Source organism: Nuphar pumila, chromosome 5, assembly GCF_984573655.1.
Source record: "Nuphar pumila chromosome 5, dmNupPumi1.hap1.1, whole genome shotgun sequence".
NCBI classification, from domain to species: Eukaryota; Viridiplantae; Streptophyta; class Magnoliopsida; order Nymphaeales; family Nymphaeaceae; genus Nuphar; species Nuphar pumila.
Genome location: NC_143253.1, coordinates 113,045,047 through 113,073,044, shown reverse-complemented (window position 1 = coordinate 113,073,044; position 27,998 = coordinate 113,045,047). Strand labels below are relative to the sequence as shown.

The 27,998-nt window shown below is 37.3% G+C and overlaps 1 protein-coding gene across 4 annotated transcripts; it reads left to right on the top strand.

The window, feature by feature from the left end:
- The first annotated feature begins 2 nt into the window (after positions 1 to 2).
- LOC149838186 (KTI12-like, chromatin associated protein) lies at positions 3 to 27,940 on the top strand. 4 transcript variants are annotated; one of them, XM_090007616.1, is made up of 10 exons: positions 3 to 256; positions 8,227 to 8,330; positions 13,891 to 13,947; positions 15,940 to 16,025; positions 16,381 to 16,466; positions 17,345 to 17,460; positions 17,538 to 17,588; positions 17,696 to 17,782; positions 26,258 to 26,434; positions 27,626 to 27,940. In XM_090007616.1, the coding sequence occupies exons 1-9, from the start codon at positions 109 to 111 to the stop codon at positions 26,423 to 26,425; spliced, it is 903 nt and encodes a 300-aa protein (XP_089863742.1). In that variant the 5' UTR covers positions 3 to 108; the 3' UTR covers positions 26,426 to 26,434; positions 27,626 to 27,940. The 4 variants fall into 4 exon arrangements, with proteins under 4 accessions (XP_089863742.1, XP_089863739.1, XP_089863740.1 ...); XM_090007613.1 differs by lacking the exon at positions 17,696 to 17,782 and having other exon boundaries at positions 26,270 to 26,434; XM_090007614.1 differs by lacking the exon at positions 17,696 to 17,782 and having other exon boundaries at positions 26,270 to 26,438.
- Positions 27,941 to 27,998: the final 58 nt, after the last annotated feature.

Sequence of the window (27,998 nt, the reverse complement as noted above, 5' to 3'; positions counted from 1 at the left end):
CGCCTTCCTGTGAGACGTTTGGGGGCGTCGCCGGGAATCTCTTGTATCGTCGCCGGAATTTCTTCGTTTTTCGGGGAGGAAGAGTCCATTCAGGAGAGATCTCGACCGATGGCGCTCGTTGTGATGTGCGGCCAGCCGTGCAGCGGGAAATCGACCGCAGTGTCGATCGTTGCCGGAATCCTCCGGTCGCAAGATCTCAAGATCAGGCTCATCGACGAGTCTTCTCTTCATCTCGATCGGAACGTCGCCTATGCCGGTAGGGATTCCTCTCTTTATTCTTCTTTTGTTCGATTTTGTTCCTTAGGAGTTTTCTTTGTCACGGTTTCTCCATTTGGTCGGGTGTAAGTGGTGCGCTAAAAGTAAGAAGGAGAAAACCAAGATCTGCTATGATGATGATGATCATTCCCTATAGTTCCCTTCTTCATACTTGTATTCCTTACGAATTTGCAAGCCTCGGTTTCAGGAAATTATGCCCTAGAACATGATTGAAACACAACTACTTACTCCTTAGGGTTTTGAAGATTAAAATTTTCTCCGTTATATGATCTGATGTCTCGGATGTTGTTGTTTCTGGTTGCTTGAAGTTGTTTGAGTTAGAACTTAGAAGTTGATGCTGTATGTTAGGGCGAATAGAGAAAACTAAGTTTTGAATTATAGGGGGACCAGTAAATTGATATGACAAAATGGAAAGCCGTGAAAATTGACAAAAATTAGAAATAGGAAAGCAAATATGGGTTATTTATTGAATTAGATGTTGGTGCTGTATTTTAGGGGTAGTAGAGAAAGTAGATTTTGAAGGGAAGTGGGCCACTAAATTGGTATGGCAAAATGGAAGGCTTTGAAAATCGACAAAATTTAGCTCAGGAGGAATAAGAAAAAAACATTGGTTATTTCTATTGAATTGGAAGTTGATGCTGTATGCTAGGCGAGAGAGAAATAAATTTTGAATTATAATGGGCCAGTAAATTGATATGACAAAATGGAAAGCTGCAAAAATTAACAAAATTTAGCAAAGCAGGAATATGAAAAAGCATGGTTTATTTATATTTTGGGTGAGGGTTAAATGTGTGGCACAAATGAAAATAAAATATCATAATTTGGTCTGTATATGCTTTTTCTTCTCTCAAGTGATAATTTTAAACTTTGCAATTGGTTGGAAAATAAGGCTTTATTGAGTAGATAAAAGGACCATGATAAACTAGTGAAAAACAAATAGCACCATTTATAAATAAGCTCCTTGGACAATTGGTTATAAGTGCATAATTTAGTGCGTTGCATTGCCTGCACTGAGATGACAATATGTGATATCATGGAAGACGTATGTGGTCAGGCACAAAAAGACCAACATTGATGTCATACTCTTGAAAAGGATTTTATCTTGTACCAGTCCTATAGCTTCTTTTCATTAGTAGCTAACTGACGATAAATCTATAGTCTAAAATCATCCAAAGCGTGCATGAAATAGTGCGTACTACAATTTAAAAGTGGTGAGTTCATTTCCAAAGTGTAGTGAAATGTTTTGTACGGCATGTTGTGTTCTTATTACCTGGTTGGTATTTGTTGATTTAGTATACTTATGCAAAGTTGGGTATCTTGCTCAGTTGAAAATTGCTCAGGAGGATCATGTATGGAAAGATAACATCCTGTTTGGTTCCCAAACCTAAATTGTGATTTATATTGATTGATCATTAGTTGTAATTGGTCAGGGTTTGCGTAAACCCAGCTTGCCAATCAAAAAGAAAAAAGTTGATGCTTTCACTTGCTTTGATTCCAACTGGAATATCAATGTATTAAGGCAAATGCTTTCCTAAAAAAAGGAATAGAATAAATTTTCACACCTCTTGCACATTAAAATCAGCTGCTTCCTTGTTTTTTTACCACTGATAGGATGTAAAGGGGTGTGCAGAATGGAGCAGGAAAAGATGAGAGTAAATTTGTAATGGTAAATGGCTTGCTTCAAAGGGGTTAACTGTTTTTTATGTTTTCACTTTGTGACCTGAGCTCAATTTATAACCTCTTTTTGGTGTTGCTGATAAGCCCAATGTAATTGGCTCCCCCTTATCCGTGCACTATTCAATTGGGTCTATCCATATTAAAAATTGTTTTGATTATCTTGTTAAACTTAGATGGTCAATAACCTTGTAGTTATCAGATCCCATGCACTATAGAAAAGTGAGCATTACTTATCTTAATTGTATGGGCCCTGAGACACTATGGCCATTTTGGAAATGTAGGCTAATGTTGGCTATATGGCTAATATACTTGTCCATTGTGTATATGTTTGGAAGAATGAGAGCCAAATTTATCTCTTTATGTTGATGATATACTCCTGACTGGAGGGATGCACAATGAGTCGAGCCAGCCCAGACTCAACTCAGGCCGTAAATGAGTCGAGCTTGTACTAGCTCTGAGGCTTGGACCAAGCAAACATGTCTAGCTTGATCGGCCTACTGAGCTTGAGCATTTCGGACCTGCCCTGCCCTGTCCCTTCCCGCCCCACATACCTACCCCTTTTTTCGCTCTCTCTCTCTCCTCTTTTCTCGCTCTCTCTTTCCCTTTCTCGCTCGGGGAGGAGGATAAGGAAGATGAAGAACAAGGAGAAGAGGGGGAGAAGGAAGGAGAAGAAGAAGAAAAAGAAAGGCAGTGGTGGCTCAACGGACCACTGGTGGGTATGCTCTCTGTGTGCTGAGCCCAGAACGAGCATGGGATAGCTCGGCCCATTGTGCTCAGTGCGAAACACTAACCTGGGCTCGGCCTGGTTAAGCTCGGGACAAGCTCGAGCCAAGCTTGTACATCTTTTTTTGGGCAAGCTGAGCTTGTACATGCCAAACCCGACTCGATCCTGACCCATGTGCATCCCTACTTGACTGGAAATGACAATGATATAATTGTCAAAACCAAGACGCAATTAGGTTTACAATGTGAAATGAAAGACATGGGAGATGCATCCTATGTTCTTGAAATAAAGATTACATGAGACAGAAATTCTAGACTTTTATGTCTAAGTTAGAAAAAGGTTTATTGACCAAAATTCAAATACTTACAAAATCCAAATAGACTGCAAGTCAATCGGTACTCATCGCTAAAGGGATCAAACTAAGCAAGAATGTTTATTTGAGTGAAGGACAACAAGAATTAAATATCCCTTATACTCAAGTTGTTGGCAACTTAATGTATGCCATGTTATATACTAAGATTAAATATTAGTTTTGTTGTGGGTATCATGATTCAATATCAAGATAATCTTGGTTGGCCTCTTCCACAAGCAATAAAGAGAATATTCAGGTATTTGAAAGGGACTAAACATTTAAAGTTTTGCTATTAGGCATATTTAGAATTAATTAAATGGTTTGATGCTGATTTTATTGGTAACAAGGATGGCATCAAATATGCTTTAGGTTACATTTTCCTCTTTAAGGAGGTGCAGTTTCTTGGTTTTGCAAGAAATAAGGATGTGTAGCTCAACATATTAATTAAGCAAAATATGTAGGATTCAATACAACTGCTGTATTTGCCGTTTGGATAATATGCTTATTAAGGATTTGAAGCCGGATAACTGACAAACCAATACAAGTTTACTGTGATAACCAGGTTGCTATTAGTTTGATGAAAAGTGGAGCAGATAGCTCTAGAAGCAAACATATAATAGTAAAATACTATTATGTTCATAATATGATTGAAAAAATTATATTACAGTAAGTTATCCGCCTACTTCTGATATGATTGCTAATCCCTTGACAAGAGGCATGCCTGCATGGATTGTTTGTTAAACATGTTTTATACCTGAGTTTAAGATATGTCTAAATTATCTAGTTATGATGAATAAGCCTGTTAATGTCAAACCTCATTGCTAGATTTAAATGCAAGTGAAACTGCTGAATAGTAAGAGGAAAAACATTGCATTATAGTTTGACTTTTATGGCCAAGTAGGAGATGTCTGCCTACATTTCTAAAATGGTCATTGACACCTCATTTGTGTGGGGTCCATGCAGTTAAGATACACAATGTCCACTTATCTCAACTACATAGGATATGATAACTACGAGGTTATCAGCTGTTCAATTTTAACAAAGTAACAAAAACTGTTTCCATATGAATAAACCTATTTGGAGAGTACGTGGTTGGTTACATTGAGCTTATCGTCAACACCAGAGGAGGTTATAATTGAGCCTAGGTCACAAAGTTAAAATTATAAAAACAGCTAACCCCTTTGAAGAAAACAATTTACCATTACAAATTACTCTCGCCTTTTGCTGTGCCATTTTTTTTGGATTTATAACCCGAAGAAACCTCACCCGGCATGAAGACCTGGTCGTGCTGGCTTAGCCTGCCATACCTACGGTCGTTGTGCCGGCAGCATAAAACTCCGAGGCTAGGACCCCTGCCCTCGGGGCCTATGCTATGCGTTGGCTTGCGCAGAGGGTGATGCCCATGAGAATTGAACCTTGACTGCCTGTCTAGCAGCCAAGGTCCCACCCCACTACAGCACCCCCCTTGGGGCTTTTGCTGTGCCATTTTGAATACCCTTTTTCATTCATCAGTCTCCCCTTTATTTTTTTTATGAAATATTGATTAATTACTGAGGTTGTTGTATTCAAAAGTTACTTGTACTATTGATGTTAAGCTTAGTAGTCAAAATTCCGCCTAGGCTATCTAAGCACAAGTCTACTACTGCCTAGGTGCCTAAGCGAGTACCTAGATTGGGTGCACCAACGTTGATATTTTGAATATATATTTATAATATTTAAAACATTATAATCTTGTTTTGGTTATGTATTTTAAAATATTAAGTTTTTAAATTTTTTATTTTTATTTTAATTCATGTGGAAGACCCAGAATGATTTTCTTTTTTGGTTCATATCGCCGACCCCAATTGTTTTGGGATGAAGGCGTAGTAGTTGTTGTTGTTGTATTTTAATTGATTGTTCTTTTGTAAGTCTTTAGGCAATGTGGCTAAACAAAAATTTGTTTAGATGAATTTGAATGTTAGACATGAAATTATGTTTTCATTATTTCACTTTGTTTTTTTAATTGTGTTTTTTTTTAGTTTCAGTTATTTAGCTTCATAAATTATGTTGAATATGTAGTTTGTATTAATTTTAAGAATTTATTATAAATTTTTGGTTTTTCTGTTTTTTATTTCCAACTAGTCCTGCCTAGATGTCAAGTAAGCCTTTTTGGAGAACTGGTGCCTAGGCTCTGACTAGCTCTTTTGACTACTTAAATCTTAGATAATGCAATAAGCAAATTGGGTAAGGAGTCAAAACTCTTTTTTAAGCTTGCACTTGTGTTTTATTCATCTCAAGTATATAAAAATAACTGCCATAATAGAAAAAAGCATATAAAATGGAGAAGGAAGAGAAGATTGAGAGAAAACACAAGGCAGTTCCCACGTCCTTGATGGCAGATTTGGCAGCACCTCTCAATGTTATTATATTTGATATAGTTTTGGAGCTAATGTCTTGCCTATAAACTATCTTATAACCAGTACATGCAATGAAGATCACAAGGTATTCGTAATAGGCAAGCACATATAAAGGACTCAAGTATACAAATATTATAATATTGCCACTAAAAATTGATGCCTAAGGGTGAAATTATTGCATGTCCCTGGTGTATATTCTTAACAAAGTGGTCACTGTCCTGCTGAGGGAAACTATGCATTTTTAATATCAAGCTTCGAGTAGAAGCCATTCACTCCACTTTGAACTTTGAACAGATCCATGTATTTTTTGCATCATCTTTGATCCATCACGACTCTATTTTTACTCCTTGCATCATCATTCTTATCCTAGTTTAAATAACACTGGTCAAGCTACCATGGGAATGGAAAAATCTAAATTAATGTGCAAAAGATGATCAATAAATGTGTCTGTCATATGCATTAATACAAGTCTATGTATTATGTAGCTACACTTTAATGATAAAAATAAATAATCACAACATGCAAAAAGTTCCAGCAATTGATAAACAAGATTTACAAGAAAAGTTTGGGATATAGTGGATTATTGAAAAAAGAGTTTTGGTTATAGTTGCGTCAAGCATTTAGCGATGCAAGCTAACCTTCTGCCAGTTGCTAAGGTTGACACAAATCGGGCCAAATTGCTGACTCACATAAGATTGACCTTAATGCGCTTCAATTAGGGACCAAATGGGGATTGACTGAAATTTTGTCCAATCTGCGGATCCCATTCTAATAGGTAATTCACGGCAATCTTATTATTTGATTCGGAATGACCAATTTTGTGTTTTGGAATGACCGATTTTTGCTTCAACATAATTGATTTAAATCGGTCTTCACAATGTAAAAGACTAAGATCCAGAAGATTTGTCTCTTTGGAGAATAGTCATTATTTCCAATGTTTCTTGCTTCATGTTTTAGGATTTCCCTTCTTCTTTTGGATTAAAACATGATTAGATTAATACAATGAACTCTCGATTTTGATTGTTTTCTGTGCCAAAAAAATGTTGGGAATACAATATCCACTTTTCCATAATTTTGATAATAGATACAAACACACAAGGGAAAAACACATTCCTCTTTGTTGTTTGCCTCGTTTTCCATTATTGAAGTGTTTTCTTCATCTTCAAGATTTTTCTTGTAAAATTTACTTCTTTTTCCTATGTGGATATATTCCGGCCAGCCTGTTTTCCTCTTAAACTGTTAAATCTCTCTCTCTCTCTCTCTTGTGGGGCTATGGTGCAAACAGATTGGATTTATTAGACCTATGGCCAAATTTGATAATTATTCTCTTGGATTTGGGCTCAGATTTAGATCAATTCTTTCTGTGGATCTTTATTCAGGTCTGCATCTTTGTGCTCTTATAATTCCTTTTTTCCAATTTCTTACTGGATCCAGTAATACCATATAAATTCTGGATCCATATTAAATTAACTATATCAGATCTAATTTGGATCGATATTCAGACTTGCACTTGCTTCTTAAAATCCAAATTTGGATTCATATATACAATGACCTGACCTGTATCCAAACCATTTTCAACCTTAGATCAGTGTGATTTTCTTGGCCAGTATCCATGACCTAGATCCAGTTGAAAACCATGGTAATATGAGTTCAGATTTGTGTGGATTGGATCAGTGTCACCGATATCACCAATATTTTGAAAATACCGCGATATTATTGGCAAATTTATGTCAGTTGATAATATTGGCAAAATATCACAATATTTTCAACATATCACCAGAAAAAAATATCGCTATATTATCACAATATTTTGAAAATGTTTCTTATTTTTATATATTTTAAGCCTAATTTTTTGTATTTTTTTCTTTTTATATTTTAAAAAAATTCAAAGTTATTTCCTTATATTTTCCCTAGAATACCTGTTATTTTCTTAGATTTCTTATTATTTTTAAAACTCCCAAGATTTTCCCAAGAAAAACCAATTATTCGAAAACTCTCCGAGAAAAACCGTCACCTAGAAATTACCATGAATGATATAGGTGACTATATAGGTGACTATGGATTGGTTCCATTGAACAAATTTGTCTAACAAGCACAAGAATTAGTTGTCGGTATGGCTAATCTTAACCAAGTTTCTTATGCTAATTCAAGTCCAATAACTAAAAGACATGATGGTATAAGGGCTTAATACATAAATTTAAATGAATCATATTTTTTTCTGATATTTACACGAAGAAACTGCGCCCAAGATCAGAGACCTAGCCACACTGGCTCTGCCTGCTGTACTTACGATCACTGTCCTGGCAGCGTAAAGCTCCGTGGGCTTACCCCTTGCCTCCAGGGAAAATGAGTCATACTTAATCCCTACTTGGGAGTTGAGACCCACCAGACTTAAGGTCCATTTAAGTTAGCTTGAACATGTTTTCACTATTTAGTCAAATTCATCTTAAGTATGTGTTTCTTTTAATTATTATTTTATTTTTTGCTAATTGTTCTTTATTTATCAATTTTTAATTCAAATATCATTTTAATAAACAATTCAAAATCAATGCAGTTAGATTTATTGAATCACTGGGAAAACCAATTCACCCTTTGAATTGGTTTTGACTACATTGCTGGCAATGAGATCATTGTTATGCATGTTGAATGGATGGGAGGCGGTGCAAGGAGGGTTTGCTTCTCTTTTTATTTTTTTCCTTTTTGGTAGAATCTTGATGCTAAGCTACGCCATTGCCCTCAGCAATTTCTTATTTTTGTGCTTGAGTTGAACCGTGAGATAATAGTTGATTTTCTTGTGTTAGATATGACTGCAGAGAAGAACTTGAGGGGGGTGCTTCGATCTGAGGTTGATAGATCTTTATCAAAGGATAACATTGTTATAGTTGACTCTTTGAACAACATTAAGGTGAATTAGTTTCTACGAGTGTTAAGAAGCAACTATTTTAATGTTTCTGATTGTGTATATATTTGCCTGATAACTTTTGTTGCTTTATGTTTCACATAAGCACAGTAGAAGCCACATGGGATGCATATCTGCACAATTTGTTGTCACTATAGTTGGTTCAACTTTTTCAAATTTTATTGGATGATAACTGATTTGTTAGTCATCTATGTTCATTAATGTCCTTATTAGGCCCCTTTTGAGTAATGCAAAGTTGAATGAGTAAGCAGCAGCAGTTCATACTTGGGTGGTGAAAGCACTAGCAAAGCATTAGGTGGTGGCCTCACCAAGATTTCTGCTCAAAATGAGCAAAACAACTTTCCTCAAGGAACAGAGCTCTATCTAATATCAACTATAAGATCAGGTTGACAATGATAAATGGTGAAATGGTCGATTCTACGGTGTCTCATATAAGGGAAAGCTGGAGGAGGAAATGTATCTCAAACAGGTCAAAGAACATAAGAAAGCAAGAGGTAAGTGGCAGTTCCAGAGACAAGAAACGTGTTGGGTATTCAGGGAAATCAAAGTTGAAGCGTTAACAAAACGTTTTTGAATGATTTACAAAAATTTCTATTTGATCGGGGGTTTCAAAAGCTCATGAAAGGATCTAGGGGAAGGAGATGCTTATAGCCCAACATTTGTATTTCTTTACATCAACATTTGATGATGGCTGCATTATGGGTGCCATTATTAATCGACAAACAAGTGAATGACAAACAGTGTACTCAAAACACTTGAGGCGAGTCTGGATGATTTTGGACAAGGTTAACTAGCTTCCATTTCATCTATGATATTGGTGGTGTGAAAGAGGTGCCACTTTGAATTTCAAGAAGTGGGTTCTCTATTTTTTTCTGTAACTTCAGCAGGTGAAAGAATAATTCCAACCTTATTGTTTGCTGTAGAGGGGGATATGGGGATCCATTATTCATTGGAAGGTAGCTGAAGCTAGACCTAATGGTGATATTGGTACCCCAAAAGTCCTTACCTACCACACAGCCAATAATGGAAAAGATTGATAGTATCTTCGTAGGCGCCTTCCTGATAAAGACTGAATATAAGTATTGGTAAGCTGAGGGAAGGTGTGTACATGACATGGAAAATTGAAATCATCCACATCAACCTACACCCCTAAAGGTTGAGTTTCCTGTTTTTTAGCAAGGGAGCACTTCTCAAAGTATTGAGGAAATGGTCAAGTCTCTTGTCATTTTCCTAGTTCTCCAACATTTGGCAGAAAATCTACCGATCTGAAAGGAAGCTCAATAACCAGGCTTGGCTTGCACTAACCAATTGGGAGGAACATAGAAGCCCAAGGGAGAGTCAGCAGTTGTAGAGTACTGAGGGGGGAATGTGGAAATATGAGAGACTTCAAAAATTAATTTTGGCTTGAAAGCTCCTGATAAAATTGTAATTTGTTGGTGGAAGCCGTCTAATAGAGAAATAAGAGACAAAAATGTGTGTAAATCTAGTGTAGTCTAGGAATATGGAACCATTACCCTTGTTCATATGAAGGGATATGCATAAGGTCAAACGTTAAATGAGATGGACATTGAGCTGGTCTACCCCTGAGACTATTATGACAACCGCAAATCTGGTTAAGGGAGAAGATTGAGAAATTCAAGATTCCGCATGTGAAGACCCTAGATCAATTAGTCAACATTCTTATGAAAACAGTCTATAAAACAAGACACATGAGACTTTTAAGCAAGGTGGGGCTGATTGATCTTTTCACATGGAGTGTTGTAAGTAGGACATTTTCATGATTTCATCTTAATATGGTTCACTGGTTTAAGAAAAGGGTTGACTTTTTTCTAAATGTGTATAATAAGTGTATAAGAGCACAATATAGTCATTTTGTACTTATTACCAACTTAAATAGATGAATGAGAGGTCAATCACAATGAAACCCTCTCCTTTTTCTTCTTTCTATTCATTGTCTCTTCCCTAACCAAAGATCTCTCAACCTAAATTCTATTCTTTTCAAATAAACCTTCTAACCACTCTTATAGGGTCTTATTAAGAGACCTACACCATTGAAACACTTATGTTGGGGGCCAGTGGGCATGACTTGAAGGCTATGCTTAAGCTCTCACCTTTCTTTTATGACAGGAGAAACCACTAGTTTTTAAGAATACCCAAAAGAATTTTGTGTTTACTGCCACCTTCGCAAGGCTCTCTGGTGTAAAACCCTCAGGGTACTCCTCCCCTCTTTTGCACACTAGGTAAGTCTTCTATGGTTCTATTCACTTCAGCACTAAGGTCATAGGTGCCCATCCCATAACGTAGTATTCATGTTACCATGGCTGTCATGATGTACTAACAACAAACGAATGAAGCAAAGGAGGATTGAGAGAGAGAGGGAGAGAGACAGAGAGAGAGAGAGGGCAACAGTGTATATTATTCTCATTCATTATCTCAACATGTACACATTACAAGAAAACAGGTTGTGAGAAAAATGCCCTTTGTAAAGAAATAAAAAAAGTCTATTTACACTACTAGTAGAATAATGACAAACATTACCACAAAATGGAGCGCCTATACTACTCTTTAAAACTCCTCAACTTCGGGAGAAAATATCCAACATCCCCAACTTGCTAATGAGCTCTTGTTTAGATTTATCCCCTTAGTCAATCAGCCAGTTGAATGAATGTACAAATATGGTGCACGGAAAACAAATTTGCTTCAGTCTTTTCTTTGATGAAATGGCAATCCTAGGTTTAATCTTTTTATGATATGAGTGTTAGATGCTATTTTAGTGGTTGCCTTGTTATCACAGGATTAGGGGGATGAGCGCCTTAACATCAATCCCCAACTCTATGAGCAAGGATCTCAACTGTAAGCCTTTACATACTCCTTGTGTTATGGCTTTATATTCTGCCTTAACACTTGATCTTGCCACCATGGTATATTTTTTTCTCTTCCAAGAAACTAAGGCTCTAATTAGGAGTTGTAGTTGGGAGCTTTGAGGGGGGATTCACCAAATCCCAAGCGTCTCCGTTGATTGGAATCACCGTTTTTGGGAGAGTCAGAGATGGGAGTGGTGTTGGGATGGGAGATGGTGTTATAAATGGGTGGATTTCAAAAGCGTCCCCATGAGGTTGTTGTTGCCAAATCCACTGATGCACCACTGTCATCACCGCTCCCAACAACGGCTCCCAAACAGAGCCTAAGGGGGCATTTGATCGCGCGTTCCACACTTAATTTTGAACACCGCAGTTAACAAACGGTGGACACGGCGGACCTACGAAACACCGTGTGCGTGGAACGATGAATCACCGTTCCCCCCATTACGCTGAGAACGAGACAGGGGAAACAATGATTATAAAAAAAAGAGTCGGGTGAGGGGGGTCTATCCCCGACCCTCTCTTTCTCTCTCACCCCTGTGCAGCAGCCTAGCGGCATGACCACCTTTGAAGGGTTGGTGATGACACCCTACTCTCTCTCTCTCTCACCCCTATGCAGCGGCCTGTCGGTGAGGCGACTTGCGAAATGCCAATGATGACACCTTGCTGCCTCTCTTCTTTCTTTCCCTTCTCTCTCTCTCATCCTTGTGCAACACCCAACGACGAGACTCAGATCTCTCTCTATTTTTCTTCTTCTTCTCTCTGATTAGGGCTTTGATTAGAGCTTTGTTTAGGGCTCTGAATAAAAAATTTCTTTAATTATGGCTTTGAATCAAAATTTTTTAATTAGGGCTTTTTATATTTAGTTTGATTAGGGTTATTCATTGATTTTCTTTGATTAGAGATTTGAATCAAATGTCTTTAATTAGGACTTTTGATATTTAATTTGTGTAGGGATTTTCTTTGATTTTATTTTATTAGGGCTTTCAATCAAATTTCTTAAATTAGGGTTTTTTATAGTTAAATTGATTAGGTTTTTTTTTATTTGATTAGCTTTTTTTTTCTTTGATTCGGGTTTTGAATCAAATTTCTTTAATTATGATTTTTTATAGTTAATTTGATTAAGGCTTTTCTTGTATTTGATTAGGGTTGTTTTTCTTTGATTTTCTTTTAGTAGGGTTTGATTTAAGGTTTTTATATTTTTTATTATGGTTTCTTTATTTTATGGTTTATTTTTCTTGTAGTTTTGGGTTTTTTGGTTTATTTATGATTTATTTTCTTGCATTTTAGGGTTTTATGATTTATTTATGGTTTTTGTATTTGTATATAAAAAAATTGAATTCTTATTTTTTCTTAAATTACCCAAATTTTAAACATTTTTTGGTATTTGGATCCGGTTTGAGATCCATATTCAGGGCTAAAATCCATAATTTTTGATAAACCTTCATAATTAGATCCAATAAGACACCAATTAAAGCATTTATATATAAAAAAATATCAATTCTTATTTTTTCTCAAATTACCCAAATTTTATATATTTTTTGTATTTAGATTTAATCCAAGATCCATATCCGGGGCTAAAATCCATAATAAACATGTTAAAACACTCATACGATGGGGTGGATCGAGTTGTATGATCCAAAACGAAGTTATCCAACCCATTATCCATGTGTCTAAGTTGTCCTCACAACGTAAAAATCAAACGCCGGACACAAGAAACACAACTTCATGTCCAGTTGAAACAATCACTGGACGTAGTATAATTGTTGTAGAACATATAAAATGTGTTCTGTTATGTTCTGTTGTTCCATCCAATATTGGACAAACGATCAAACACCCCGTAAATTTTCCTCAATCGGTTGCACAATATCAGGATGTAGATCTTTTATCTTCTACTGCTCTTGCCCAGTCTACGTCCTTATTCAACATAAAGAATTCCTTTCCTAGATTCAACTTCAAATGTCTCGATAATGACATTCATACGGGCTGTTGAAGGAGTATGCATGAATTACTATACTCACAACATTATGTAATATCAGGTCTAGTAATAGTCAAACATATGAGCTTATGCTCAAGTCTTTGATATCTCCCTGCATGTTTTGTCATCTTTCTGTTGCCCCAACTTATGATTTTTCTTAATAGGAGTGTTAACAGTTTTACATCTTAGCATTCTGACCTCATCCAACAAGTCATGAACATACTTTCTCTATGACAACAGTATGATCTTCTCTGAGCTCAACACTTCTACACCAAGTGAGTATTAGGCCTGCACAAAGCATGGTCCAAGCTTAGGCTCGTCTAGGGCCTGACTCATTTAAGCCTGACCGACCTCATTCGAAATGGTAAACGAGCCAAGCCCTAGAAGATATGACCTGTGGTGATATGAGATGAGTGCATAGAATATCAAAATTCCTACAGCATCCTGTTTGCCTTTGTTTTTCATGCTTTATTCATATTTTTAAGTTCCTGAGTGATTGTGCTTACGTGCGACGCAAAGTCCTTTTCTTTGATTTTCAGTGTTGAGTCTAGTCATGTGACGACTTTGATGTTCATTAGAGTCGTTTTTAATTTCTATTTTCATGTTTTGCTATGACACAGCCCTCATCATTTTTTTTAAATTATTTGTTACCTTGGTTTTAAATATGCTTGTATTTTAATTTGTATCTTCTTATGTACTTGTGCAGGGCTATAGATATGAGCTGTGGTGCCTAGCTCGAGCTGCTGGCATAAAATACTGTGTGGTAAGTTGTACACCTGTTTCATTGCCCCTCATTTTTCTTTAGGTAGTACGTGCTTGTGTTGTTTGAAATTTGAATGATCACCAACTTGACTACTTTGTATATTCTGATACTAATAGTCAAACTCTTCCCTTTTCTCTTAATGTCTTCATAAACCTGAAAATATTCCATTTTATAAGGTTCAGGAATGTCTAATTATGTCATCATTGTTGAGAAAATTTTTAAGAAACCTACTTTTGTTGTTTTTTGAGGTTGATTGCTTATTAGCCAGTGCCACCTTATCCAATTTCATGCTCTTAGTAACAACATGGGCCCAGGGTTACCAGAAGTGCCATAGGACATGGGGAAGCGCGAAACGTGATGGGAAGCGCCAAAAAAATTTGGGAACCATGCTTTCCATTTAGGAGAAGTGCACTTCCCAATTTAGGGGAAGCTCGCTTCCCCTTCTCTTTTCATTTATTTTGTATTTTGTATTTTTGTTTTTATTTTCTTTTTTCTCTTTTTTTGCTTCCTAGATCGCTTCCGGTTCGCTTCATAGGTCACTTCTGAGACGATTCCTGTTTCGCTTCTAAGTCGTCCTGCATTTCCCGCTTCCTAAAATTTTGGAAGTGCCTCGCTTCCTGCTTTCGCTTCCCGAATCGCTTCCCGCTTTCTCGACTGACAACTCTGCATGGGCCCAAGGTTTAAAAACTCGGTCACTTGGACTTGATTTGTTTGGTCTCAACTTTTCTTTAATATATAAATAATAAACTATACACATATAAATAGAAAAAAATATGTATAATAGACATATATCTATGTCATCATAAGGGGACAAGTAACATTTATTAATTTACCTTGTGCGAATATAAGAATAAGAAATATATAAAATGTAAAATATATAAAAATATTAAAAAGTAATTTTTTTGTTGTGTTATATTGTGATAAAATGTGATTTAAAAAAACAATATTTTGAAATACCATGTTTTTTCAGCATGACATCAACTTTTGAAAATATCGCAATAAAAGCAGTGTTCTCCAAATATCACTGAGAATTGTTACATAGGTAAGAAAAGGTAGGTCTGCAATATACTCCACTAAAAACAGTATAGTAATATATACAAAAGTAGGGTAACACAAATCTGTATGCATACAGAAGCAAATCTCATTATATAGAGAAGAATAGAAATGAAGGCACATATACTACTTAAAAATGCAACTGAACCTATGGGAAGCATAGACAACTCCTGCATTTTCTTAGTAGATCACAATTGAGTTGCATTGGGCAGGTACTTTCCAGAAACGGGCACAGATATGAGGTAGTGGTACTGATATGTAAGGGTGATAAAAGTTTTAAGTACATTTTTATTTGAAATGCATATTGATACGACTCCAAAAAATATTGATACGAGTCTCTAATAAACATTGATGCAATTTCTAAAAGAATTGGTGTAAGTTTCTAAAAAGTTTATACAAACTATATATACTTTTAATAAAGATATGTACAAACTAGGATAATTAAATATGCATATGTAATCAGTCATTATGTATAATATTTTGTTTATAAATTACAATATGCAAAACTCTTAATGAAAAATAATGTCTATAAAAAAAACTTGTTTTTATGCAGAGATCCTATTAGAAACACACTTCATACTTATAATTAATAGAAGCGAGTTTCTATCATAGATGGTACGCATTTCTCAAGTAATTAGAACGAGGTTCTTAAACATTTGATAATTCTATTTGTAGTTTCAAAGTGAGTTTCGTACCGGTATCTAGTACAAGTATGCCTGATGCGCAATAGGCTAAGGTGTATAAAGTAGTAACGCAACAATGATTGGAACAACTTAGACCTCTTTGAGGATCTATCCCAGCTCAGTGCCATCCTTGCTCTGAGTTGAGGCTTGTCTAGAAATCCAATATATTTTACAATTTAATTTTCTTTAACTGCCTTTTTTTAATGAAATTGCCTGAATAGGTTTCTTTGACCTGTTTTCATTTATTTATGTGCAGATATATTGCGATACAGAAGAAGATGATTGTAGAAAGTGGAATAAGGAACGTGGCGATAAAGGAGAAATGACCTACACTGATAAGGTGTAAGTATATTTGCTTACAATTCTAAGATGTGCACTGCCAGTTTCATGAGTTTTGGTAATTTTTCCAACATAGATTCCATATCATCATGCCATTCATTAATTTGTTTTGTTTTATTTTATGTTTCTAGTTATTGTCCCTTTGGTAGGGATAAATATGTTATTGTTCATCACTTTTTTATGCTTGAGTGGGGCTGAGGAGGCCATCATGTCATCATCATGCCCAAATAATTTCCCCTGATTTTTATTTTGGTATTTTCTAATATGTAAAATCTCATTGATGGATGTAAAATGGAGTCAAAACCAACATTTACGTGTATAGAGTCTATTAACAACTTCTGGCTTTGTGCTTTCACAGGTTCGATGATTTAGTGAGAAGATTTGAGAAGCCAGATAGGCGTAATCGATGGGATTATCCACTTTTTGAACTATTTCCATCTAAAGGTAATCCATGTCCACTGAGATCTGGGTGGTTGGAAAGGTAGGTTTTCTTTAGATCTTTGTTGGATCTGTCAAGTTTGCAAGACAGAGGAACATTTGGTTCAAAATGCTGGTCTTACCGATTAAGGAAATTTTTTGGTATTGGGAGCGATCATCCAAGATTTCTTACTTTTTGTTAGTTGTCTAAGTATCAATGACATGTAGAAAAACATGCATTACTTGTTTCTTGAAAGGACAAAGAGTTTTCTTTCATCTAATGGTTAGAATTCTCTGAATCTGAAAAATTGGCAGGTGTCAATGAGAAGATCCAATCTGTGATAATCACTCATGATTGTGATCAGTGCCTAGAATCTTCTCATGAAAACGATTGCTGTGAGTGTTGTTGAACTGAAAAGGATTCTGTGGGGAAATTTAGTCTATTTCTCTTGCTTGACAGTCCAACAATACTTCTCTGGTGCAATGGTTTAGAGGCATTGTCTTGCTAAAATAACATTAGGCAGTTGGATATTTTTTTCTCTATGGGTGCCTTTTGCTTTAGTGGTAAAAAAATCTATATGGTAATCATCAGATTCACAACACTGGAAATATGTGGTGGTATTTTTACAAGTTATTTGTTATGTTTTTTGTTTAAAGTTTGTTATCTGTTGAGCGAAGGAATAGGCCATCGGGTTTTAGAATACCAGTCTGCTGTTGGGTTGAGCCATACCAGGATCTGTTGCAGTAGCATATATCTTATATTTATTATGTTTTATGCTATTTCCATGTTAAAATTATATGCCATAACCTCTGTGCAACCTCTAAACTGATCCTTTTGACATTTGAGTATATGAAACTTAATAATTTTTGAGTTATTATCTGATTTATCTCTGCCATCTTATCAGAAGGGGTAAAAGAATCGTCTGAAGCAATCACAGATGCTGTCTCTTACTTGACAGCAAAAGCCACTACTAAATCTAGAGATCTTAATATCCTCCAGCCAACAATTGCAACTCAGAATGTAAGCACTTGAATAGTGTTTGCCTTTTAAATTGTGAAAATGAATAACTACAGAACTAGTTGTGCTTCATTTCCTAGGCACGTGTATCAGATGCCAATTCGCTTTATGAAATGGACCAAGCAACACAGGTATTGCAATTAGAATGAAACTACTTGCTTGTTATCTTTTGGTGCTAATCCGTATCTCACTTCACTTCTATTTGTTGTTATTATTACTGTTATTTTATAAATTGAAGGAGGTGATAAATGCAATTGTTGAGTCACAGTCTCGTGGGCTTGGAGGACCTTTAAATAGGATTGATATTGGTCAGAGGTTACCAACTATATCCTTTTATTTTATGTGATAATTGGTTTATTATATACTTTTTTCTTTCTTAAATTCTCTGTATAGTGACATAAGAAAACCATGAAAATTTACCTGACCTTGTATAAAAATATGTTTATTTCAGTTATATATTCCTGTGACTGTTAGAAGTGTGTAATTGCCCCCCCTTAGTTGTTTGACCTTATTCAGATTTCAGACCCACAATCATCCTGCAAGCAAATTAAAACGTTCTCAGCTTGGTTAAAATCCCAAGTGCTTTTACTGTTTTTAGGCCCATAGATACACACACATACACACACATCTATATATATGTATATATATATGTGTGTGTGTGTGTGTAATGACTGAGATACCTGTGAATAAGTGTAATGTCTTCCCAATTATGAAACAAAAGTCAAGGGTTATAAACATTGTAGAATGATGTACCGAACCCTAGGGAGAGAGAGAGAGAAAGGAGGGAGGGAGAGAGAGAGAGAGAGAGAGAGAGAGAGAGAGAGAGAGAGAGACGGCAGCACATGAAGAGAAACTCGATATCTTAACATTAGGGCTCTCTCTATGTTAAATATAGAGAGTCCAAAATAATAAATTACATCTAAGTTCGATATTTAATAAACATTTCAAATAACCTCCAAACTAAGAAGGTTTAACCTTAAACCACCTACTCTCAACACTCCCCCTCAAGCTGAAGCATAGATATCAATCATGTTCAGCTTGTCACAACATTTTGAGAAATTTGGTCTAGCAAGGGGTTTTGTAAACATATTTGCAACTTGATCTTCCGACTTTAGATATTTGGTATTGATATGTCCAACTTGAACCATATCTCTTACATAGTGACAATCAACCTCAATGTGCTTTGTTCTCTCATGAAAGACAAGATTGTTTGCTATATATGTTGCAACCTTGTTATCACACATCATGGTCATAGGAGAGGAAACCTTCACCTGAAGATCATGAAGAACAGTACAAACCCACATCAATTCAGCAGCTGTTTGGGCCATAGCCTGATATTCTGATTCTGCATTTGACCTAGAAACCACATTTTGTTTCTTACTTCTCCAAGAAATCAAGTTGTCTCCCAGAAACACACAAAATCCTGTGGTAGATTTTCTATTCACTACAAATCCTGCATAGTCAGCATCAGAATAGGCCACTATCTCCAGAGTTCCACCTTTCCTGAACAATAACCCTTTTCCAGGAGAAGATTTTAGATATCTGAGAATCATAATAGCTGCATTCCAGTGTACCTCAGTTGGTTTGTCCATAAACTGACTAACTTTGCTTACTGCTAAAGCAATATCCAGTCTGGTCACAGTCACATACAGTAGCTTCCCTACTAGGGAGCGATGGCTTTTGCTATCAACCGGTTTTGACCCTTCTTCAAACAACTGAACTTTATGGTCCATGGGAACATTTGCTGGTTTGACTCCCAACATTCTCGTTTCCTTTAATAAGTCAAGAACATACTTCCGTTGAGACAAAACCATCCCTTCACGGCTCCTGGCAACTTCTATACCCAGAAAACACCTGAGTGAACCAAGGTCTTTTGTAACAAAGTGTTTTTGAAGATGAGCCTTTGTGGCTTCAATAGCTTTCACATCATCTCCTGTAAGAATGATGTCATCCACATATACCACCATAACAACTATGCCAGAGCTAGTTTTCTTGATAAATAGTGTATGATCGGCTGCTGACCTATTAAAGCCAAAGCGTGACATCACTTCAAACAACTTTTGAAACCATACGTGAGGACTGTTTCAAGCCATAAATCGCCTTTCTCAATTTACACACCTTCTGACACTCCCCCTCAACCTCGAATCCTGAAGGTTGTTGCATGTAAACAGTCTCAGATAGATCCTCATATAGAAACACATTCTTCACATCTAATTGGTACAAGCTCCAGCCATGCTGAACAGCTACTGAGAGAACAAGACGAATGGTACCCATCCGTGCAACAGGAGAAAATATTTCAAAGAAATCAATTCCATATGTCTGAGTATACCCTTTTGCTACTAATCTGGCCTTGTACCTTTCAATAGAACCATCAGATTTGTACTTTATTGTATATACCCATTTACATCCAACAATGTCAGCATCTGCTGGGGAATCAACTAGATCTCATGTATGTTGAGATACTAAAGCATCCATTTCTTCTTGCATAGCCAGCTTCCAGCGATTATCAAGTTCTGCCTGCTGATAGTTCAGAGGAATAGTTTCAGCAGATAAGGCTGAAAGAAAAGACTTCATCTGATTTTCAATTCTGGCATCGGAGACAAAATGAGATATGGGATATAAGGTACATTGTCGTGTCCCCTTTCGTAGAGCAATAGGCCTGTTATCATCATCATGAAGATCACTATTGTCAATAGAACTTACCTCAGGGGAAGAAGAAGATGAAGGCTCTTGCGGAGATGGAGCTCTACGCACATATACCAATGGAGGATTATTAAATCTGGAAGAGGATGAAGTTTGGTTCAGTAATGAGGGCACAGATTCCAACGGAAAAGGAGGTATAGGTAATGGAAAAGACTCAGCTGGATCAACCTGCAGCGGGGAACCGGTACTGGAGTAATATGGAGTGGATTCCAAGAAAGATACATCCGCACTGACATACTCTCGGCGAGAAATAGGATCATAACATCGATATTCCTTTTTATTTTTGGGATAACCTATAAATATGCATTTTGTAGCTTGAGCAGCTAATTTATCACGGTCAGTGCCAAGTTTGTGTACAAAACAAACACATCCAAATATTTTGGGTGAGAAAGAAAAGAGTGGGGCATTAGGTTTTAGGATATGTAATGGAATTTGATCACCCACAGAAGACGAAGGCATGCAGTTGATCAGATCGCAAGCAGTGGTAATCGCATCACCCCAGTATAACGCAGGAACATTGGATTGAATCATAATAGTCCTGGCAACATCAAGCAAGTGCCGATGTTTTCGCTCAGCCACCCCATTTTGTTGAGATGAATAGGCACAGGAAGTTTGGGGTTGGATGCCATTATCTTGGTAAAATTGTAACAGACCTTTTGATTTAAACTCGAGAGCATTATCAGTGCGAATAATCTTGACAATAGATTCAAACTGAGTTTTTATTTCAAGAATTAAGGATTTGATAATACTTGGAACTTCAGATCGTTTCTTTATTAAAAACACCCATGACAACTTAGAGAAATCATCAACAATAACAAGATAGTAACGCCACTGAGTCCTAGTAGGAATCTTACTAGGACCCCATACATCTGCATGAAGAAGTTCAAAAACTTTATTACTAGACTGACTCTGACTCGAAGGGAACGGGCTTCGATGATGCTTGCCCAGTTGACATGCTTCACACTGAAATGATGTGGTGGAAGAAATTTGAGGAAAGACCGAACGAAGCTTTGACAACGAAGGATGACCAAGACGACGATGCCACTGAACAAGACTGGATGAATGTTCCACAACAGCATGAACATTACCCATTGGATGATGTAGGTAGTAAACTCCATTTGCTTCATAACCTCCACCAATCTTCTTCCCCGTCAGCAAATCCTGAAAATGACAACCCATCGGATCAAATATTACTCTACAGTTTTGTTCTTTTATAAGGCAACTAACAGAAAGTAAACTTTGAGGAAAGTTTGGAGCATGAAGAACATTTTGCAACTGTAATGAGGAGGATATAGAAATATTTTCCTGACCAACAACAGGGGAGGAACTCCCATCGGCTAATGAGACTCCTCGATGAGCATTAATATCCTTTAGATCTGAAAAAACAAGAGAATTTCCACACAAATATCTGGATGCACCAGAGTCAATAATCCACTTACTGTCAGTTGGATGTAGATGATTTCCTGTTGAATAGGCAACACCAGCTACAGGAGGGGTGAAACTCACAGGACGAAGAGCTATCAGCTCATCATATTCAGCACGACTGAGGGTGATACTACTGTCACTTGCAGAGATATTTTCCTGTACCTTTGTTGCCTCGAGAGTAGTAACATTTGCTTTAGGAGCATATGAATTTGATGAAGAAGAGGTTGGCCGGCCATGTTTATCCCAGCACCGATCTTCTAAATGTCCAGATTTTCCACAGAATGTGCATTGAAGCTTTCCTCTGCCTCCCATACCTCGTCCACGACCTCGTCATCTGATATTCTGAATATTTTCACGCCCATAACCAGAGGAGACAACTAGAGCAGATGACTGGGTCACAGACTGTGATTGTGGAAGAGATATCACAAGTCTACTCAGGCGATTGTATGCATCAGAAAGAGTAGGTACATCTGATCTAGTCAACATTTGGACTTTTGCAACAGAGAATTCTGAAGATAAACCTGTAAGAAACCGAGCAACCATAGTCTGTTCTTGATGATCCTTCTGCTTCGAACAACAAAGAGGCCTGTGAGCAGAGTTTTTCAAACGCAGCTTTTACTGATGCATAATACTGGGCCAAGGTCTGATCTCCTTGCTGTAAATTATATATCTCCTGTTCGACTTGCAGGATACGACTCACATTAGTCTCTTGTGAATACATATCTCTAAGATTGTCCCACATCTGTTTGGCTGTATTATAATAAATTAAACCATCTGCAATATGGGTTTCGACACTATTCATGATCCATGACATAACTATGTCATTATCTTCATCCCAGGTAGCATATTTTCCCAATTTTTTAGTGGGTTCTTCTTCCAACAAGATATGTTTTCTACGATGTCCAGATACCGACATCATGAACGTTCTGGACCACCTGGCAGAGTTAGTTTCATTCAACCTTACAGAAGATCCGTACGAAAAGGGATTGACAAATGCCTTATACTCTCCAACATGTTCCAATTTGGAATCACATTTAGAAGTTTCAGCCATACTGAAGATATACTTCTGTTTCAACAGAGATAAAAAAATTGGACAGACTTCAATCAACAGGGAATAGCGTGTGTTACACTCACACGACAACCAGCAGTTGTTCACACACACAAAACCACGACAGTAAGAAACAACAGCCCACAACAAGCGTAATTTCCCAGCACAGCAGGGAATCAAGCCTGCAGTTTCCACGACAGTAGTGAACAGCAGCCCACACACATGAATAATATTTCCAATTTTTTTTTTCAGCACAGCAAGGAGTCACAACCAACATAACTCTGTATATGCATAAACTGAATCATACCAGAGGTTGCTCCCAGACATATAGAGCTCGAAAGTCATATCTCAATCACCAGCACAGCACAACAAGTGCGATTGCTGTTTCTCCCAAATAGCAGGAAATCACGACAAGAAATAAACAAAACTCGACAAGAAGATTGCTGTCGTGCCCAAACATCAGGATATTACGACAATAAGAACTTGGCAATCAAAAACATCACGGTAGGAAATCTAGAAAATCACGACAACAGGAATCGTGGCAACAGGAAATCACGGCAGGGAATCACGACAATAGTAATCACAGCAGGGAATCACGGCAACAGGGAATCACGGCAGGGATATCACGGCAACAGGGAATCACAGAGAGAAAAAAAAACAGGAAACTAGAGGCACGCATCCTGTTCCCTTAGATTTGATGACAGATCTGGGCCATGACCTTGGTCAAATCCCAGATCTGTTATCAGATCTTACACAGAAACACAAACAGCTAACCTGAAAATTTTTTCCTTCGCTGGTGTAGAGAGAAACTCGACAACAGTTTGATCACGATCGAGTAAGTTCCCACGATTGATGCTCTGATACCATGTAGAATGATGTACCGAACCCTAGGTAGAGAGAGAGAGAGAGGAGGAAGAGAGAGAGAGACGGCAACACATGAAGAGAAACTCGATATCTTAACATTAGGGCTCTCTCTATGTTAAATAGAGAGAGTCCAAAATAATAAATTACATCTAAGTCTGATATTTAATAAACATTTCAAATAACCTCCAAACTAAGAAGGTTTAACCTTAAACCACCTACTCTCAACAAACATAATAAGGGAAAAAGACTCTCTCTTCCCATTTTTGGTAGGGATGGCAGTGGAACGGGGGGAAATGGGGATCCGTTCGAACCCGCCCCGTTTGGGGCAGGGATGGAGGACATGAATCGAGGATGGAGGTGAAAATAAAAACCCGTATGGGGATGGAGGCGGGGATGGACTTACGCTTTCCCCCGCCTCGCCTATCCTTGATCCTCGTTAGTAAAATGACTAAAATACCCTTAGTTATTTAATAAAAGTATATACAACTCCTATATATTCTTAATACTAAATTTCTAACCCTAAAGCCTAAAACAACCCTCTCGGCTTCTTCAGTCGTCCTTCCTCTCCTTCCGGCCACCGTGGTCGACCCTTTTGGCCTCCTTTCAAGGCTCCTCGTGCTGCTCCCCGTGACAACTCTCGACCCTCTCGGCGGCTCGGCCTCTCCGTCCTCTCCTTCTCCTTACTCTCCTCCTTCTAACGAACGCAGTGGTAGCGACAGCCAGGCGGAAGCAATAGCCAGGTGGTTCTGAAATGGTAATCCGGCCTTCTTCTTCTTGGCAAGAAACTCGGTTTTTCCCATTTTCTTGTTGGTGATTTTAGAGTTTTGCCCTAATTTTTTGGAGAGATGGATCCCATCATTGTTGGTTTTCAGTATGTAGTTCATTTCCCTTCATGGTACTAAAGAAAATATGTGCTCTGATCTGTGAATCTGCTTTGTGTCTATGGGCATCGAATGAAATCAATGAATATTGGCACAATGTGCGATGTTCTCCAGTTAGAAATGTAGTTTTTAGCGTTTTTGATATATGTAGGAAGGTCTCCTTGTAAATGATGTTGGTGTAAAAATGAATGATATCACCTATTTAGAAGCTTGACTTCATCCCCATTTCATTGATATATGTTGATTTAATCACCAATTTATTTGAAAGAATGGTAGGTTATTAACAGGGTTTGTGTTTGTAGCACTTTTTTCCCTTTTCCTTTTCATGTGTGAGGTCTTGGTTGCAGAGTTAAACGTGGTTTGAAGAATGGCTACTGCATGCAAGTAGCAGAGGTTTTCTAGGATCTGTTGATGCCCACAGTTTGGTCTAGCCTGAGTAGGGGCCTAATGGGGCTAGTTCAATTTACCATGACAGATATTTGTTTTTTGCTTAGAAGTTCACATTCTATTATGGATGTTGTATTTGCTGCATTAATCTTTCGGTCTTGTTCATATCTCTTCATGCTTACTGTCTTTGAGACGGGGCGGGGATGCAAATACAAGTTATCATGTATTTGCTGTATTTGGTGAGATGCGGGGATGGGAACGAGGACGGGATGGGGGCAGCGGTGGGGATGGAGATGGGGCCGGGGTGGAGGTCCAAAGTCCCCCTGTCACGGGGATGGAGGTCACTATTTTGAGACGGGGCGGGGATGGAGACCTTGTTCCCTGCACTCGCCCCGGTCCATTGCCATCCCTAAATTTTGGTGAATAGCATCAATAGTTTGGAGAAACACTGGACAAATAAAGTCGTGTGTGACATAGAAAGAAATGGACAAAATGCTCCAATGTGAAAGTATATGCTAAAGATTGGTTACACGTTGCTTTCGCTTTAACATAATGATAATCTATGCCATACTGACACTTCACTTAGCATGTGTGTCACTTTTTGACATGTCATGACACCTATGTCACATAGGTGCGGGTGCGGCGATGCAGCACTTTAAAAAACTTGGGTGCAGGGTTGCGAGAGGGTATATATATAATTTTTAACAGTTTAGAATCAGATCTGAGCCTAGATATAGATCTGAATTAGTTGAAATCAGATCTGGACTCAGATTCAGATCTGATTTAATCGAATCAGACCTGAACCCAAACCCAGATCATTGAATGAGACCTGGGTTCAAACCCAGGTCTCTTTTCATTCAGCCAATGACATGAATTAGACCAGATCTTATTCATGTCAAACCAAACCGACTCCTAGCCCTGCAGAGCCAAGTGTTTGTGTTAAGTCAAACCAAAGAGTACAAAAAAAAAATGAAAAATGATGATTTCTACTCACTAGTATGGTACCTTCAATAGTAGCAAATATTTATGACACACATGTATATATACCATAGTCACCGATATCGGCGATATTCTGAAAATATAGATTTTCGAAGAAATTAAGGTAGTTGATATTATCGGGAAAATATCGCGATATTATCACAATATTTATGAAAAAATTCCCTTATTTTATATATTTTAAGCTATTTTTGTTTCTTTTGTTTCTTTTGTATTTTAAATACTTTCCAAACTTATTTCACTATATTTTGCAAGAAAAAATGATACAAAACCTATTATTTTCTTATTTTTCTTGTTATTTTTTATATTTCTTTAATTTTTAAAAGTCAATTAGGCCATTTAAATCTTGTGAGTCAAATTTTATGATCTTCCTCAAGAGGCATTTATCGAAGTTCTGAAAATTCCATCATGCACTTCTATGGGTTGCTTGAAATAAAACTATAATGGAGAATCTAAAGTCTGCAGCAGCTATGTTTACCTTGACTCTGTTAAGCACATTACTATTCAGAGGCCCGTGGGGTTGCCAGAACTACGCCGTCTTAGGAAAACTTTCATAAAATTAACAGCACAGACTAGTTTGAGCGGCCCTCCTCCACCTTCGGATGCAGACAGCGTCAAGAGAATGTTTGCAGACTACCTGAACAGGGAAATTGGAACTGCATGATAAGTCCAAGTAGGTAAAGATTCTCTGTTGCTGTGTTACATTCTTGTTTCCCAATGTTTTGTTCCTTCATTTTAACTTTTGCATAAAATTGTTCCTCATCTACTTATTATCCATTTGATGCCAGTAAAGTATAGGTGGTTTCATTTCTAACCATTCCCAACCAATTAGTGACTTCCCATCCGGGGATATCCCCGAGCTTGACTGTATAAAAAAGGAGGAAAAACCAATTAGTGACCTCAAAGGGGTGCATATCCTGTTTCTCATGTATGCTAAAATTGGCCTTGGTGCCACATTTATCAAATGTGAAGCTCTGTTATTTGTGATTATTTGACATAAAAATTGATGTTGGACAATGTACATATACTTCAGTCGTCTAAGAGATAATGCTTTCCAAGAACACATCCTTTGCTCACTTATCAAATCTTGTTTCTAACTTAATTTTGACTTCCCAAGGAAATACCTTTATTGACTTTACAGTATATATATATATATATATATGAAAGGCAAGCTGGATTTAGGCAGACCCCTACCAGAACAACAGCCGCCCCATGTGGCAGAGGGATTCGATCCTGGGCCTTCAGCTTGACACAGGACCCCGCTTACCACATGGGATACCACCTCGGTGGTATTACAGTACCTATAATTGCTGCAGTAGGTTCGCTTAATTTATCAAATCATGTTTCTAACTTAATTTTGGCTGCCCCAGGAAATACCTTTATTGACTTCACAGTACCTATAATTGTTGCAGTAGGTTCACTTCACTTATCAGATCTTGTTTCCAACCTAAATTTGGCTGCCCAAGGAAGTACCTTTATTGGCTTCACAGTATCTGTAATTGTTGAAGTAGGTTCACCATGCAATGCAACCCTTATCAGTGCATGTCATGCATTAGGAAGATTGGGGTTTTTGCTGCCACATCATATGACCTTGCAATGCATTGAATCTTTCAAACTCATTTCTATTGGGTAAATGAGATGGTGTTCTTGCTTTTGCATTAAATCTTTATTTCATCAAATCTGCTCTACTTAGAAAGAATAAAATTCCTAATCAGAAAATCAATTACTGTATGCTACAATTGGAAGTTCTGCACCAATTTACTTTGGTTGTTGTCAGAATGGAAGATACATGCTGTTTATCAGCTCTTGCAATGAAATGTCCTTTTCTATAAATAATAACACTTGCATGGATCAAATATTGCAGACTATCCGGTAAGCATCTGGGACTTGCAGGTGTATTTGACCAGAACCTTAGATGTCAATATCAGCTTCATGTAGTTCCGCTGGACTTATCGGTTAGGACTCGATGTTGCCCATGCGCAAAGATGTGCTGGTTGAGATCCAAAATGTTAATTGATTCATCGTAAATTCGTGTTTGTGACCAAGGGAGAACTGACATGGCTAGGGTTGCAGTCTGTTGTACTTGTACCATCTTAATTGGGATTCCATATATACAGGTTATGTAAAACAACATTTGCTTGGACTTCATTGTTTAATGATCTCTCTCTCTCTCTCTCTCTCTCTCTCTCTCTCTCTCTCTCTCTCTCTCTCTCTCTCCTGTGTGCCTGGAAGCACGT